At 55.0% G+C, this 17500-nt stretch overlaps 1 protein-coding gene across 1 annotated transcript in view; it reads left to right on the top strand.

Annotated features, from left to right (window-relative positions):
- LOC116958785 (intermembrane lipid transfer protein VPS13D-like) overlaps positions 1–17500 on the top strand; it is a 92627-nt gene that overhangs the window by 45693 nt on the left and 29434 nt on the right. The window contains 4 exon segments of the mRNA XM_076057663.1: positions 6463–6697; positions 12314–12555; positions 15561–15663; positions 16994–17208. Of these exon segments, the coding sequence (XP_075913778.1) occupies positions 6463–6697; positions 12314–12555; positions 15561–15663; positions 16994–17208 (795 nt within the window).

Here is a 17500-nt window from a genome sequence, read left to right on the forward strand (position 1 = left end):
CAGAGGGTCAGGTACTCCAAAAGCACGAAGAACGACCCAGATCCCAGGCCTACTGATGGTATCATGGGCCTTGACCAGGTCAATAAAGCAGAGATGTAGGTCTTGTTGGAATTCCCTACACCTCTGCTGTAGCAGACGGACAGAAAATATGGCATCTGTGCAGGACCGCCCTTTCCTGAAACTGCATTGGGGCTCCGCAAGCCTCTCCTCAGCGTGCCTGGCAAGGCGATGCTGAATAATCCTTGCCAGGACCTTTCCCGGCACACTGAGGAGTGAGATGCCCCGTAGTTGTTACAGTCTGTGCGGTCCCCTTTCTTAAAAAGGGGGACCACCAGGGCATCCTTCCAATCCTGCGGAACCCGTCCAGTGGTCCAGACTGTTGTTATGATGTCATATAGGGCAGTCTGTGCACAAACGCCACCCTTCCTCAGCATTTCGCTTGGGAGATCATCTCTGCCCGCTGCCTTTCCTGGTCTCAGACTCCGGATCGCCTTCAATACTTCCTCAGCAGATGGCACCTCAGCCAGCCACTCACAGGGGGTGACTTCTTCCAATATTTGAGGCACCGCAGCCTCAGCAGGGTCATCCTCACTTTGTGCCACGATGTTTTCCTGGCTGAGGGATTTTCCCTCCCCCAGGACCTCACAGAAATGCTCAGCAAATCTGCGAACCTGTTCCTGGGGGTCGGAGATTGGATCACCGTTTTTTCCCCTAATGATGGTAATAGGTGTGGCGCTGCAGGTTACTTTTTTGATGGAGTTAAATAGAGATTTGTGATCACGGGCCACTGAGGCAGACTCCATCTCCTCAGCAACCCGCGACCACCACCCATCCTTGCAGCGCCTCACGGCTCTCCGAACCTCCGAGCGAAGGCTGCGGTAAGCCTCCTCATTCTCTGACGTGGGATTCTGTAGCCGATGACAGTGGGCCTGTCGCTTTTTCTCAACCATCCTGAACACCTCCTCTGTCAGCCAGGGTCTCTGGGGAGGTCTGGACCGCGTACCCAAAGCAGCCATTGCAGCTGCATGAGTCACAGTCCTAAACCTCGCCCATTTACCCTCAACATCAGGAGGAGTCGGGGACGATGCCAATCCCAGCCGCAAGCGATGATGAAATTCTCGCTTGCAACTTTCATCAGATAACTGAGACCAGGCCACTTTATGTTGGAATGGGGTCCTGGGTGTACACCCACCACCGGAGTGGAAGAATGGCAGGCGCATCTTACAGATGACTAGTCGATGGTCAGAGGGCAGATCAGCTCCACGGTAGGTCCTGGTATCAAGGACATGGGCTCGCATTCGCTGGTCCGTCACTATGTAGTCCAGCAGATGTTCTTGCTTGGACCGGCATGCATCCATGATGTTGTGTGGATGCGCCGATGCCGGAACAGCGTGTTGGTAATAACAAGCCCATGGGCTGCACAAAAATCTAGCAGCCTCCTACCGTTGTTATTGAGCTGATCTGGCCCATGCCCTCCAATCACTCCAGACCAGGTGCCAGTATCATGACCAACTTGGGCATTGAAGTCACCCAACATGATGACTCTATCCCGAGGGGCCACTTTAGCCAGTACCTGTGACAGGAGGTCATAGAAGGCATCTGACTCATCAGCTTTGCCTGCATCTCTCCACGGATGTTCATCTTCGGTGGGGGCATAAGTAACCACGACCACCATTCCTCGCCTCCGGTTGATGGGAAGGCGAGCCCAAAGTAGCCTGGGGCTTACAGCTTCCCACACCTCACCGCCACGCTCCCACGCCCCCTTCATTTTTTTGTTCAAAAGAAGACCCACACCCTGTTGTTTAGCAGTCTGCTGCCCCGAGTAGAGGACTGTCCACCCCTCATGGTGGCAGGAGCCAGAGCCGGTCCACCGGACCTCCTGAATGCCGCATAGATCCAGGCGGTACCGGTCCAGCTCCCGATAGAGGAGTGGCAGCCTCTCCTCTGCAGTGAGCGTTCGAACATTCCACGTGGCCACCCGTAGTGGCTTTTCGTTGTTTCTGGAGTAGGCCCGAGGGTAGGTATTCAATCTCCTGGCTCTGCCAATTGGGGTTTGGCCAGGAGACGTCATAGACGCCTGGCCCCCCGGGGCCTCCGGCACAAGCTTATTAGTTACATATTTCAGTTTAATTCGTGGTTTCGTGGTAATTAATTTAAGGTGGAGGGGTTACCAGCCCCTCGCACCCGTCCAGAGCCCCCGTTTAGCCCCTGTGGTGGACACATATGCCATGAGGGGAGGAGCCAATCAAAATTGGATCTCCCCCCACAGCACTGTCCACGACAGAGTTGCCCGTCCGGCACCGCGAGGAGGTAGGGGGTTGTTTTGCTGGACCACACACACAGACACACACACACACACAGACACACAGACACACACACAGACACACACACGCAGACACACGCACAACAACAACAACAACCGCCATTCGCCACTAAGTGGCGGTGACGTCACCACGACGCTTGTGCCAGGCTATGTGCACCCTGAGGCCACGTGAAGTGTCGAACGCCCGCTGGCAGGAGGTCACGTGGCAGACCCAGGTGCCACGGGTCGACTGACTGAGATTCTTCTGCCGTGGCTGATCACTGCTACAACGCTGTGGGTGATCACGATATAATTTTCTCCGATACCAAGGTCCTTTGTAAACCCACGGGTTTTCATCAGAGATTTATCCACGAGGCAATCCAGATCTACAAACACGGACACAGTTTCAACCGAGAAGATGGTTTTCAAATTAAGCAACCATTGGAAAGATGTTCTAAATCATACCAAACATTAAACTAATTTTCAATGGGATTTATCCAAGTAGTGATGTACCAAACTTTCATGGAAGCTTATTTCACTTCACACCTACAAATTCACCGTGGAGGTGGAGAAAGATGGCAAGCTGCCATTCTCGGATGCTCTGTTTGAGAGGAGAGCTGATGGCTCATTGGGACATTCTGTCTACAGGAAACCCACCCAACACAGATTCCTAGCTACCGGCTTAGTGCGGCCTGGAAGCGCATTATTAAATAACACACATTACATTTTGATTTAAAGAATTACTAATCTACAACTCATTACTAATCATAACCAATGACTGATTACTAATCGATTATATAATTACAATACCCCCCCCCCTCCTCCGCCTCTAATCACTGCACCTGATATGAGTTAAGTGATGACGTCACCCTGCTGCTCTATATAAAACCGGGAGCAAGCGAGGGCTTTACCATTCTGGCGAATTGCCCGATGATGCTGGATGTATTTGCCAGCGAAACGTCGTACTCAAACTGTAAATGTTGTGGATTCACTCTTCAACACACCGGTGGGCTAAAGTAGTGAATTATTTGTCTTATTGTCAACGTGACACTTTTTTGCTGATTGGCCGTGTCGGGTGGTGGAGGGTTACGACACATTTATAAATAAACGCGATCTAACACAAAAAAAAACCTTTATTATGGACAGATTCCTACTTGAAACCTGATTCCCACCACCACCCAGCCCAAAAGAATTATCTCATCAAAACGTTATACCACAGGGCTCATTGCATTTTGGACCAACACCACCTGACCAGTGAATTAAAACACGTACACCTGGCCCTCAAGAGGAACGGATACTCTGACCGTACCATCCGCCAAGCTGTTTCTCCCTCCATACAGAAACAACCGCTTGATAAATTTCGATTTAAAGCTTTCGTGACTGCAAGGATTCATCTTCCTTTGGTTCTTTCGGTAAAGTCGCCACCACGTAGAATGAGAATAAAATAATAAATTGATAAAATAAAATAACACAATAAAATTCTCACGACGTTTCGACCACAACACAAGCGGCCTTCATCAGGCGAAGGGACGAGACTGTCTGGTAGGACAGCGCTGGAGTGAAAGAGCCACGTTCAGATCGCGACCTTTAAGCTGTGTGAGAGGAAACAAAGCGCCTTGACAAAGGAATTAGCATATAATTTTAGCATTGAAATGGCTGAGTGATTAGCTTGTGACTGGTCACAGAAAAGGCTATGTTAAAGCTATTTCTGTGACCAGTTACAAGCTAATCACTCAGCTATTTCAATGCTAAATTCTATGCTAATTCCTTTGTCAAGGGGTGCCTTTGCAGATGTGTATGCTTTAACATAGCCATTTCTGTGACCAGTCACAAGCTAATCACTCAGCCATTTCAATGCTAAATTCTCTGCTAATTCCTTTGTCAAGGCGCTTTGTTTCCTCTCACACAGCTTAAAGGTCGCGATCTGAGCGTGGCTTTTTCACTCCAGCGCTGTCCTACCAGACAGTCTCGTCCCCTTCACCTGATGAAGGCCGCTTGTGTTGTGGCCGAAACGTCGTGAGAATATTATTGTGTTATTTTATTTTATAAATTTATTATTTTATTCTCATTCTACGTGACTTTACCGAAAGAACCAAAGAAGATGAACCACTTGATACTCCGGTCAAAACCATCACACTACCATATATAGCAGGCGTTACTAAAAAGATCTCCAAAATTCTAAACAAACACAAGATCCTGGTCCGGTTCAATACAGTACACAAAATTCGTGATCTGATCCCATCCGTGAAGTATGTCGTTCCTGACTTACAGTACCCCGGGGTTTACAAATTGAGTTGTACCTGTGGTGATTGCTATATCGGGGAGACAAAGCGACATGTCTCTGACCCAATTCGCGAGCACAAATCAGATTTGAAACACGGCAGAACGAATTCTTCTGCCGTGGCTGATCACTGCTACAACGCTGTGGGTGATCACGATATAATTTTCTCCGATACCAAGGGCCTTTGCAAACCCACGGGTTATCATCAGAGATTTATCCACGAGGCAATCCAGATCTACAAACACGGACACAATTTCAACCCGAGAAGATGGTTTTCAAATTAAGCAACCATTGGAAAGATTGTTCTAAATCATACCAAACATTAAGCTAATTTTCAATGTTATTTATCCAAGTAGTGACATACCAAACTTTCATAGAAGCTTATTTCACTTCACACCTACATTTGTAAACTATCCCCCCCCACTCAAACGCTGTCCTCGTGACAGCACGGTCCCCTTCACCTGATGAAGGCCACTTGTGTTGTGGCTGAAACGTCGTGATTTTTGTTGTTTTCTTTTTTTTACCTACGTGGTGACTTTTACCGAATAGAACCAAAGAGTTTGACTGAGATGAGTGGCTGATGCACCACCTGTGCCCCCTACTGTGCCAACCTGCTTGTGCTTTAGCCACCCGGCGGCGCTCCGCTCGTTGTTGTGAGCGTCGCTCCTCCGCCCTCCGTTGTTGTTGTTGGAGGGCGACTGCCTCCAACTGCCCAGTAGCGTCCTTCACGAGCCTCCTCCACAGAGGCCGATCTTGACACCGCTGGTACCAGTCATCGGCAAGTCCACTCAGCTCCACATCCTCCTGTACCACATCACGCCATCTCTTCTCTAGCCCGTGCCGCGCCCGTTTAGCTCCCTCGATCCGGCCGAACAAAAGCTGTTTCGGCATGCGGTGGCTGGGCATGCGGGCTACGTGACTCAGCCATCGCAGCCTTGCCCGCCGGAGGAGCTCACCGATGGGACCTTGCCCAGATCTTTCAAGGATTTGTGAGCTCACACAATCCAGCCTGGTTAAACCCAGGATGGATCGTAGGCAGGCCAGCCTAAATGTTTCTAACCGGCGAAGATGTTCCATTTGGGGGGTCCACGTTTCGCAAGCGTAGAGAAGGGAGGGAATGACCGTGGCCGAGAAGACCTGAAGCTTAGTGCGGAGCGACAGACCAGGCAGCTTCCACACAGCAACCGATGAAAAGATATTGCCGCTCGACTGATTCGGAGTGAGACCTCTGCTGTTAAACTGGAGCCGGTCATAAGCACACTGCCCAGGTATGGGAAACTCTCCACTCTCTCCACAACTGCCCCATCACCGATTGGGAGTTGTGGGGGTGGAGTGTCCGATGGTACAAAATACCCAGGCAGGTGCTTAGTTTTGGTGGGGCTGATGGTAAGGCCCCACCTCTTAGTGGCACGCTCCAGTCTCAGCAGCAGCGTCTCCAACTCCTCCTCTGACTGAGTAGCTATTATCAAATCATCAGCATGCATAACGTGGTTGAGCAATAGGGAGCCATCCCTTGACCGCACCCGGGCATCGATCAGCCTCCCATTATATCTGCTACAAAGATAAAGATCCCCCCATATAGCCTGTAACAGACTGTAGGGGCAAGTGCTGTTAGCGAGCACCTATGAAGGCCGGAACGGTACACGAGGGGGTGCGTGGCCAGCACCACGCCCGACCGCCTTTGTCTCCCTAGTGGCGATGTTTTTATCCACCGCACCAGGTACTCAGAGACACCTAGCCTGGCACAGCAGTCAACCCATGGCACCACCAGGATCTGTCCCGTAACCTCCTGATTCTGATTCTAACCAACATGGCCAACCCCCATTCACCCCCCCAACCCCCCCCCTTCCCCCCCCCCCCGTTCTCTCCCCCACCACAGGGAGGATGTGGAGGGTCTCAGCTCTCCCTCCGCCATTGGTGGTGGCGGCGGTGACGGCGGTGGTGGTGGTGGTGGTGGTGACGGTGGTGGTGGTGGCGGTGGTGGCGGTGGTGGCGGTGGTGGTCCGTGCAGCTTCCTACGTGTGGAGGTGGCTCTCCGTGATGCCACCTTCCACGCCGAGTTCCTCGACACTGACTGCCTCCCTCCTCCATACCGCCTGGAGAATCACTCCCTGGTGGGTGGGTGGGTGGGTGAGTGAGTGGGTGAGTGGGTGGGTGGGTGGGTGAGTGGGTGGGTGGGTGAGTGGGTGGGTGGGTGAGTGGGTGGGTGGGTGAGTGAGTGAGTGAGGGAGTCAGTGAGTGAGTGGGTGGGTGAGTGGGTGAGTGGGTGGGTGAGTGGGTGGGTGAGTGGGTGGGTGAGTGGGTGGGTGGGTGGGTGAGTGGGTGGGTGAGTGGGTGGGTGAGTGGGTGGGTGGGTGAGTGGGTGGGTGGGTGGGTGAGTGGGTGGGTGGGTGGGTGAGTGGGTGGGTGGGTGGGTGGGTGAGTGGGTGGGTGAGTGGGTGGGTGAGTGGGTGGGTGGGTGAGTGGGTGGGTGGGTGAGTGGGTGGGTGGGTGGGTGAGTGGGTGGGTGGGTGAGTGAGTGAGTGAGTGGGTGAGTGGGTGGGTGAGTGGGTGGGTGAGTGGGTGGGTGAGTGGGTGGGTGGGTGGGTGAGTGGGTGGGTGGGTGGGTGAGTGGGTGGGTGAGTGGGTGGGTGGGTGCGTGAGTGGGTGGGTGAGTGGGTGGGTGGGTGGGTGAGTGGGTGGGTGGGTGGGTGAGTGGGTGGGTGGTTGGGTGGTCATCCTGTTCAGTGACTTTCAATACCTTAGGTGGGGTCTCTCAGTGGCCACTCACCCACTCACTCACCCACTCACCCAGTCAATCACTTACAGTCACAACAACAACAACAACCGCCATTCACCACTAAGTGGCGGTGACGTCACCACGACGCTTGTGCCAGGCTATGTGCACCTTGAGGCCCGCTGGCAGGAGGTCACGGGGCAGACCCAGGTGCCACGGGTCAGACCCAGGTGCCACGGGTCGACTGACTGAGGTGACTGGCTGATGCACCACCTGTGCCCCCCACTGTGCCAACCTGCTGTGCTTTAGCCACCCGGCGCTCCGCTCGTTGTTGTGAGCGTCGCTCCTCCGCCCTCCGTTGTTGTTGGAGGGCGACTGCCTCCAACTGCCCAGTAGCATTCTTCACGAGCCTCCTCCACAGAGGCCGATCTCAACACCGCTGGTACTGGTCATCGGCAAGTCCACTTAGCTCCACGTCCTCCTGTACCACATCACTCCATCTCTTTTCTAGCCCGTGCCACGCCCGTTTAGCCCCCTCGATCCGGCCGAACAAAAGCTGTTTCGGCATGCGGTGGCTGGGCATGCGGGCTACATGACCCAGCCAACGCAGCCTTGCCTGCCGGAGGAGCTCACCGATGGGACCTTGCCCAGATCTTTCAAGGATTTGTGAGCTTCTCACACAATCCAGCCTGGTTAAACCCAGGATGGATCGTAGGCAGGCTAGCCTAAATGTTTCTAACCGGCGAAGATGTTCCATTAGGGGGGTCCACGTTTCGCAAGCGTAGAGAAGAGAGGGAATGACCTTGGCCGAGAAGACCTGAAGCTTAGTGCGGAGCGACAGACCAGGTAGCTTCCACACAGCGTTACGCAACCGATGAAAAGATATTGCCGCTCGACTGATTCGGAGTGAGACCTCTGCTGTTAAACTGGAGCCGGTCATAAGCACACTTCCCAGGTATGGGAAACTCTCCACTCTCTCCACAACTGTCCCATCACCGATTGGGAGTTGTGGGGGTGGAGTGTCCGATGGTACAAAATACCCAGGCAGGTGCTTAGTTTTGGTGGGGCTGATGGTAAGGCCCCATCGCTTAGTGGCACGCTCCAGTTTCAGCAGCAGCGTCTCCAACTCCTCCTCTGAATGAGCAGCTATTACCAAATCATCGGCATACATACCGTGGTTGAGCAATAGGGAGCCATTTCTTGACCGCACCCGGGCATCGATCAGCCTCCCATTATATCTGTACCATATGGAGATTCCCCCGGTACAGCTATTGAAGGCTTCACGAACTACGTGGTAAAAATAGATGTTAAATAATGTGGGAGCCAGAGGTCATCCCTGTCGCACCCCAAGGTGTACAGGGAATGGCTCTGACTCCCGGCCACGTAGTTTTACCCGGGCCCGTTCACCATCATGAAGGTCCTTAATGATCGTGAGCAGTGGGTCAGGGACTCCGAAAGCACGAAGAACAACCCAGAGCCCAGGCCTACTGATGGTATCATAGGCCTTGACCAGGTCAATAAAGCAGAGATGTAGGTCTTGTTGGAATTCCCTACACCTCTGCTGTAGCAGACGGACAGAAAATATGGCATCCGTGCAGGACCGCCCTTTCCTGAAACCGCATTGGGGCTCCGCAAGCCTCTCCTCAGAGTGCCTGGCAAGGCGATATTGGATAATCCTTGCCAGGACCTTTCCCGGCACACTGAGGAGTGAGGTGCCCCTGTAGTTGTTACAGTCTGTGCGGTCCCCCTTCTAAAAGAGGGGGACCACCAGGGCATCCTTCCAATCCTGCGGAACCCGTCCAATGGTCCAGACTGTTGTTATGATGTCATGTAGGGCAGTCTGTGCACAAACGCCACCCTCAGCATTTCGCTTGGGAGATCATCTCTGCCCGGTGCCTTTCCTGGTCTCATTCTCCGGATCGCCTTCAGTACTTCCTCAACAGATGGCACCTCAGCCAGCCACTCACAGGGGGTGACTTCTTCCAATATTTGAGGCACCGCAGCCTCAGCAGGGTCATCCCCACTTTTTGCCACGATGTTTTCCTGGCTGAGGGATTTTCCCTCCCCCAGGACCTCACAGAAATGCTCAGCAAATCTGCAAACCTGTTCCTGGGGGTCGGAGATTGGATCACCGTTTTTTCCCCTAATGATGGAAATAGGTGTGGCGCTGCAGGTTACTTTTTTGATGGAATTAAATACAGATTTGTCATCGCGGGCCACTGAGGCAAACTCCATTTCCTCAGCAACCCGTGTCCACCACCCATCCTTGCAGCGCCTCACGGCTCTCCGAACCTCCAAGCGAAGGCTGCGGTAAGCCTCCTCATTCTGGCGTGGGATTCTGTAGCCGATGACAGTGGGCCTGTTGCTTTTTCTCAATCATCCTGAACACCTCCTCTGTCAGCCAGGGTCTCTAGGGAGGTCTGGACCGCGTACCCAAAGCAGCCATTGCAGCTGCATGAGTCACAGTCCTAAACCTCGCCTATTTCCCCTCGACATCAGGAGGAGTGGGGGACGATGCCAATCCCAGCCGCAAGTGATGATGCAATTCTCGCTTGCAACTTTCATCAGGTAACTGAGACCAGGCCACTTTAGGTTGGAATGGGGTCCTGGGTGTACACCCACCACCGGAGTGGAAGAATGTCAGGCGCATCTTACAGATGACAAGTCGATGGTCAGAAGGCAGATCAGCTCCACGGTAGGTCCTAGTGTCAAGGACATGGGCTCGCATCCGCTGGTCCGTCACTATGTAGTCCAGCAGATGTTCTTGCTTGGACCTGGCATGCATCCACGATGTTGTGTGGATGCGCCGATGCCGGAACAGCGTGTTGGTAATTACAAGCCCATGGGCTACACAAAAATCTAGCAGCCTTCTACCATTGTTATTGAGCTGATCTGGCCCATGCCCTCCAGTCACTCCAGACCAGGTGCCAGCATCATGACCAACTCGGGCATTGAAGTCACCCAACAAGATGACTCTATCCCGAGGGGCCACTTTAGCCAGCACCTGTGACAGGAGGTCATAGAAGGCATCTGACTCATCGGCTTTGCCTGCATCCCTCCACGGATGTTCGTCTTCGGTGGGGGCATAAGTAACCACGACCACCATTCCTCGCCTCCGGTTGATGGGAAGGCGAGCCCAAAGTAGCCTGGGGCTTACAGCTTCCCACACCTCACCGCCACGCTCCCACGCCCCCTTCATTATTTTGTTCAAAAGAAGAGCCACACCCTGTTGTTTGGCAGTATGCTGCCCCGAGTAGAGGACTGTCCACCCCTCATGGTGGCAGGAGCCAGAACCGGTCCACCGGACCCTCCTGAATGCCACAGAGATCCAGACGGTACCGGTCCAGCTCCCGACAGAGGAGTGGCAGCCTCTCCTCCGCAGTGAGCGTTCGAACATTCCACGTGGCCACACGAAGTGGCTATTCGTTGTTTCTGGAGGAGCCCCGAGGGTAGAGATTCAATCTCCTGGCTCCGCCAATTGGGGTTTGGCCAGGAGACGTCATAGACGCCTGTCCCCCCGGGGCCTCCGGCACAATCTTATTAGTTACATATTTAATTTGTGGTTTAGTGGTAATTAATTGAAGGTGGAGGGGTTACCAGTCCTTCGCACCCGTCCAGAGCCCCCGTTTAGCCCCTGTGGTGGCCACAGACGCCATGAGGGGAGGAGCCAATCGGAATTGGACCTCCCCCCACAGCACTGTCCACGACAGAGTTGCCCGTCCGGCACCGCGAGGAGGTAGGGAGTTGTTTTGCCGGACTCTCACACTCACACACACACTCACACACTTACACACTCACACACTCCCTTACACACTCACTCACCCACTCACTAACCCACTCACTAACCCACTCACTCACCCACTCACTCACTCACCCACTCACTCACTAACTCACCCACCCACTCACTCACCACTCACTCACCCACCTACTCCCCCACCCACCCACCCACTAACCCACCCACCCACTAACCCACCCACCCATTCACCCACTCACCCACCCACTCACTCACTCACTCACCCACTCACTAACCCACTCACTCACTAACCCACTTACTCACTCACCCACCCACCCACCCACTCACCCACCCACCCACCCACTCACTCACACACCCACTCACTCACTCACCCACCCACTCACCCACTCACTCACTCACCCACTCACTGACTCACCCACTCACTAACTCACCCACTCACCCACTCACTCACCCACTCACTCACTAACTCACCCACCCACTAACCCACTCACCCACTCACTCACCCACTCACCCACCCACCCACCCACTCACCCACTCACCCACCCACCCACCCACTCACCCACCCACCCACTCACTCACTCACTCACCCACTCACTAACCCACTCACTCACTCACCCACTCACTCACCCACCCACCCACCCACTCACCCACCCACTCACTCACTCACCCACTCACTCACCCACTCACTCACTCACTCACCCACTCACTCACTCACCCACTCACCCACTCACTCACCCACTCACTAACCCACTCACTCACCCACTCACTCATCCACTCACCCACCCACCCACTCACCCACCCACCCACTCACCCACTAACCCACTCACCCACTAACCCACTCACCCACCCACCCACTCACCCACCCACCCACCCATTCACCCACCAACCCACCCACCCACCCACTAACCCACTCACCCACCCACTCACCCACCCACTCACCCACCCACCCACCTACTCACTAACCCACTCACCCACTCACTCACCCACACACTCACCCACTCACCCACCCACCCACCCACTAACTCACCCTCTCACTCACTCACCCACCCACCCACTAACCCACCCACTCACCCACCCACCCACCCACTCACCCACCCACTCGCTCACCCACTCACCCACGCACTCACCCACCCATCCACCTACTCACTAACCCACCCACTCACTCACCCACTCACCCACCCACTCACTCACCCACTCACTCACCCACCTACTCACCCACCCACCCACTCACCAACCCACCCACCCCTCTCCCCCCTTCAGGTGTCCGTGGTCGTGTCCCAGCTGGGAGCCGGCGAGTCTCCCCGCTGGCGCTTGGCCCCCGGCGCCAGCGTGGCCTATGCCCCCGAAGAGCCCTGTCTGCCGCCCGTGGTGCTGGTCAGCGTCAGCGGCGCTGCCTCACGCTCCTCTCGCGGTGCCGTCAGACTGGACGACCCCGGCACCCAAGGCGTGCAGCTGTACTACGAGAATTACATCTATGTCACGGCCAGTTACACCTTCACCGGGTGAGCCGCTCGCACGCTCGCTCGCTCAGCTACTCAGTCGCTCGCTCGCTCACTCGCTCACCTACTCAGTCGCTCGCTCACCTACTCAGTCACCCGCTCGCCCGCTCGCTCGCTCACTCACTCACTCACCTACTCAGTCACCCGCTCGTTCACTCACTCACTCACTCACCTACTCAGTCACCCACTCGCACGCTCACTCACTCGCTCACTCACTCACCTACTCAGTCACCCACTCACCCGTTCGCTCGCTCACTCACTCGCTCGCTCACTCACCCACTCACTCACTCGCTCACTCACTCGCTCACTCACTCACTCGCTCACTCACTCACCCGCTCACTCACTCACTCGCTCGCTAACTCACTCACCCGCTCACTCGCTCGCTCACTCACTCACTCGCTCACTCACTCACTCACTCACCCGCTCACTCACTCACTCACCTACTCACTCGCTCACTCACTCACCTACTCAGTCACCCGCTCGTTTACTCACTCGCTCGCTCGCTCACTCACTCATTCACCTACTCGCTTGAGTGAGTGGGTGAGTGAGTAAGTGTGTTACTGTGTGCGTGTGTGTGACTGCGTGCGTGTGAGTGTGTGTGTGCGTGTGACTGAGTGAGTGTGTGACCACAGTGAGTGTGTGTGACTGACTCCAGTTTAACAGCAGAGGTCTCACTCCGAATCAGTCGAGCGGCAATATCTTTTCATCGGTTGCGTAACGCTGTGTGGAAGCTACCTGGTCTGTCGCTCCGCACTAAGCTTCAGGTCTTCTCGGCCACGGTCATTCCCTCCCTTCTCTACGCTTGCGAAACGTGGACCCCCCTAATGGAACATCTTCGCCGGTTAGAAACATTTAGGCTGGCCTGCCTACGATCCATCCTGGGTTTAACCAGACTGGATTGTGTGAGGAGCTCACAAATCCTTGAAAGATCTGGGCAGGGTCCCATCGGTGAGCTCCTCCGGCAGGCAAGGCTGCGATGGCTGGGTCATGTAGCCCGCATGCCCAGCCACCGCATGCCGAAGCAGCTTTTGTTTGACCGGATTGAGGGGGCTAAGCGGGCGCGGCACGGGCTAGAGAAGAGATGGAGCGATGTGGTACAGGAGGACGTGGAGCTGAGTGGACTTGCCGATGACTGGTACCAGCGGTGTCAAGATTGGCCTCTGTGGAGGAGGCTCGTGAAGGATGCTACTGGGCAGTTGGAGGCAGTTGCCCTCCAACAACAACGGAGGGCGGAGGAGCGACGCTCACAACAACGAGCGGAGCGCCGGGTGGCTAAAGCACAGCAGGTTGGCACAGTAGGGGGCACAGGTGGTGCATCAGCCAGTCATCTCAGTCAGTCGACCCGTGGCACCTGGGTCTGCCCCGTGACCTCCTGCCCAGCAGGGTGTTCGACACTTCACGTGGCCTCACGGTGCACATGGCCTGGCACAAGCGTCGTGGTGACGTCACCGCCACTTAGTGGCGAATGGCGGTTGTTGTGTGTGTGACTGTGTGTGTCACCGTGTGTGTGTGAGCACAGTGTGTGAGTCACTGTGTGTGTGTGACTGTGTGTATGTCACTGTGTGTGTCGCTGTGTGTGTCACTGTATGTCACTGTGTGTGTGTGAGCACAGTGTGTGTGTGACTGTGTGTGACTGTGTCACCGTGTGTATGTCACTGTGTGTGTGTGTGTCACTGTGTGTGTGTGTGACTGTGTGTGTCACTGTGTGTGTGTGAGCACAGTGTGTGAGTCACTGTGTGTGTGTGACTGTATGTCACTGTGTGTCACTGTGTCACTGTGTGTGACTGTGTCACCGTGTGTATGTCACTGTGTGTCACTGTGTCACTGTGTGTCTCTGTGTGACTGTGTGTATGTCACTGTGTGTGTGTGAGCACAGTGTGTGAGTCACTGTGTGTGTGTGACTGTATGTCACTGTGTGTCACTGGGTCACTGTGTGTGACTGTGTACACTGTGTGTATGTCACTGTGTGTCACTGTGTCACTGTGTGTCTCTGTGTGACTGTGTGTATGTCACTGTGTGTGTGTGAGCACAGTGCGGGTGACGCGGTGCTCGCGGGCAGCTGGAGTGACTGTGTGTGTGTGTGTGACTGTGTGTGACTGTGTGTGTGTCACTGTGTGTGTGACTGTGTGTGTGTCACTGTGTGTGTCACTGTGTGTGTGTGTGTCACTGTGTGTGTCACTGTGTGTGTGTGTCACTGTGTGTGTGACTGTGTGTGTGTCACTGTGTGTCACTGTGTGTGTGACTGTGTGACTGTGTGTGTGTGACTGTGTACACTGTGTGACTGTGTGTCACTGTGTGTGTGAGCACAGTGCGGGTGATGCGGTGCTCGCGGGCAGCTGGAGTGACTGTGTGTGTGTGACTGTGTGTCACTGTGTGTGTGACTGTGTGTGTGTGTGTGACTGTGTTCACTGTGTGTGTGACTGTGTGTGTGTGTGACTGTGTTCACTGTGTCACTGTGTGTGTGTCACTGTGTGTGTGTGACTGTGTGCGTGACTGTGTGTGTGACTGTGTGTCACTGTGTGTGACTGTGTGTGTGTGTGACTGTGTGTGTGTGTGTGTGACTGTGTGTGTGTGTGTGTGACTGTGTTCACTGTGTCACTGTGTGTGTGTCACTGTGTGTGTGTGTGTGACTGTGTGTCACTGTGTGTGTCACTGTGTGTCACTGTGTGTGTGTGTGTGTCACTGTGTACACTGTATGTGACTGTGTGTGTGTGTGAGCACAGTGCGGGTGACGCGGTGCTCGCAGGCAGCTGGAGTGACTGTGTGTGTGTGTCACTGTGTGTGACTGTGTACACTGTGTGACTGTGTACACTGTGTGTGACTGTGTACACTGTGTGACTGTGTGACTGTGTGTGTGTCACTGTGTCACTGTGTGTGAGCACAGTGCGGGTGACGCGGTGCTCGCGGGCAGCTGGAGTGACTGTGTGTGTGTGTGACTGTGTGTGTGTGACTGTGTGTGACTGTGTGTGACTGTGTGTGTGTGTCGCTGTGTGTGTGTGTGAGCACAGTGCGGGTGACGCGGTGCTCGCGGGCAGCTGGAGTGACGTGAGTGGCCAGCAGCTGGTGCTGGACGTGCCGCCCCGGTCACGTGCTGTCGTCCTGCGCCGGAAGGTGCGTGTCAAGGGTGTGTGTCACTGTGTGTGTGTCACTCTGTGTGTGTGTGTCAAGGGTGTGTGTCACTGTGTGTGTGTCAAGGGTGTGTGTCACTCTGTGTGTGTGTCACTGTGTGTGTCACTGTGTGTGTGTCACTGTGTGTGTGTGTGTGTCTGTGTGTCAAGGGTGTGTGTGTGTGTGTCACTGTGTGTGTGTGTCTGTGTGTGTGTCACTCTGTGTGTGTGTGTCACTGTGTGTGTGTGCGTGTCTGTGTGTGTGTGTGTGTCTGTGTGTGTGTGTCTGTGCGTGTCTGTCTGTGTGTGTGTGTGTCTGTTTGTGTGTCTGTGTGTGTGTCTGTGTGTGCGTGTCTGTGTGTGTGTGTCTGTGTGTGCGTGTCTGTGTGTGTGTCTGTGTGTGCGTGTCTGTGTGTATGTACACTGTGTGTGTGTCTGTGCGTGTCTGTCTGTGCGTGTCTGTCTGTGTGTGCGTGTCTGTGTGTGTGTGTCTGTGTGTGTGTGTGTGTGTCTGTGTGTGTCTGTGCGTGTCTGTCTGTGTGTGCGTGTCTGTGTGTGTGTGCGTGTCTGTGTGCGTGTCTGTGTGTGTGTGTCTGTGTGTGTGTCTGTGTGTGCGTGTCTGTGTGTGTGTACACTGTGTGTGTGTCTGTGTGTGTACTCACCAGGAGGGGGAGGAGGGGGGAGAGGAGGAAGGGGAGGAGGAGGAGTAGGGGTAGGAGGAGGAGGAGGAGAAGGGTAGGAGGAGGAGGCGGAGGAGGAGGAGGGGTAGGAGGAGTAGGGGTAGGGGTATGAGGAGTGGTAGGAGTTGGTGGTGGTGGGGTAGGGGTAGGAGGAGAAGGGGTATGAGGAGTGGTAGGAGTTGGTGGTGGGGTAGGGGTATGAGGAGGAGGAGGAGGAGTAGGGGTATGAGGAGTGGTATGAGGAGTGGTAGGAGTTGGTGGTGGTGGTGGGGTAGGGGTAGGAGGAGTGGTATGAGGAGTGGTATGAGTGGTAGGAGTTGGTGGTGGTGGTGGGGTAGGGGTATGAGGAGTGGTAGGAGTTGGTGGTGGTGGTGGGGTAGGGGTATGAGGAGTGGTATGAGGAGTGGTATGAGGAGTGGTATGAGGAGTGGTATGAGGAGTGGTATGAGGAGTGGTAGGAGTTGGTGGTGGTGGTGGGGTAGGGGTATGAGGAGTGGTAGGAGTTGGTGGTGGTGGTGGGGTAGGGGTATGAGGAGTGGTATGAGGAGTGGTATGAGGAGTGGTATGAGTATGAGTATGAGTTGGTGGTGGTAGGGTAGGGTAGGGCGAGTGTTTCGTCGCCTCGTGTGGATTCCGTCCTCCCCGGCGGTGCAGGAGTCTGGCAAGCGCTCCCAGCTGTGGCGCATGACGAGCGACGGGCTCCTCCAGCACGAGGGCTCCTCCCTGCCGGACTCTCATGCTCTCGACTCGCTCGGCCCTCGTCACCACCACCACCACCAGCAGCAGCAGCGGCAGCAGCGGCAGGGCCGGGCGGCAGAATCGGCGCTGGTGCTGGACATTGCTGGGCTCGCCCCTGTCACCAACAACAGGTGGGGCATCAGCGGCATCATCAGCAGCGGCATCATCAGCAGCGGCATCATCAGCAGCGGCATCATCAGCGGCATCATCAGCAGCGGCATCATCAGCAGCGGCATCATCAGCGGCATCATCAGCGGCATCATCAGCAGCAGCAACAGCATCATCATCATCGGCAGCATCATCATCATCAGCAGCAGCGGCATCATCATCATCGGCATCATCAGCAGCAGCAACAGCATCATCAGCATCATCGGCAGCATCATCAGCAGCAGCAACAGCATCATCAGCATCATCGGCAGCATC

The sequence above is a fragment of the Petromyzon marinus genome, chromosome 83, assembly GCF_048934315.1.
Source record: "Petromyzon marinus isolate PM22_M1 ecotype Great Lakes invasive population chromosome 83, UKy_Petmar_22M1.pri1.0, whole genome shotgun sequence".
Taxonomy (NCBI): domain Eukaryota; kingdom Metazoa; phylum Chordata; class Hyperoartia; order Petromyzontiformes; family Petromyzontidae; genus Petromyzon; species Petromyzon marinus.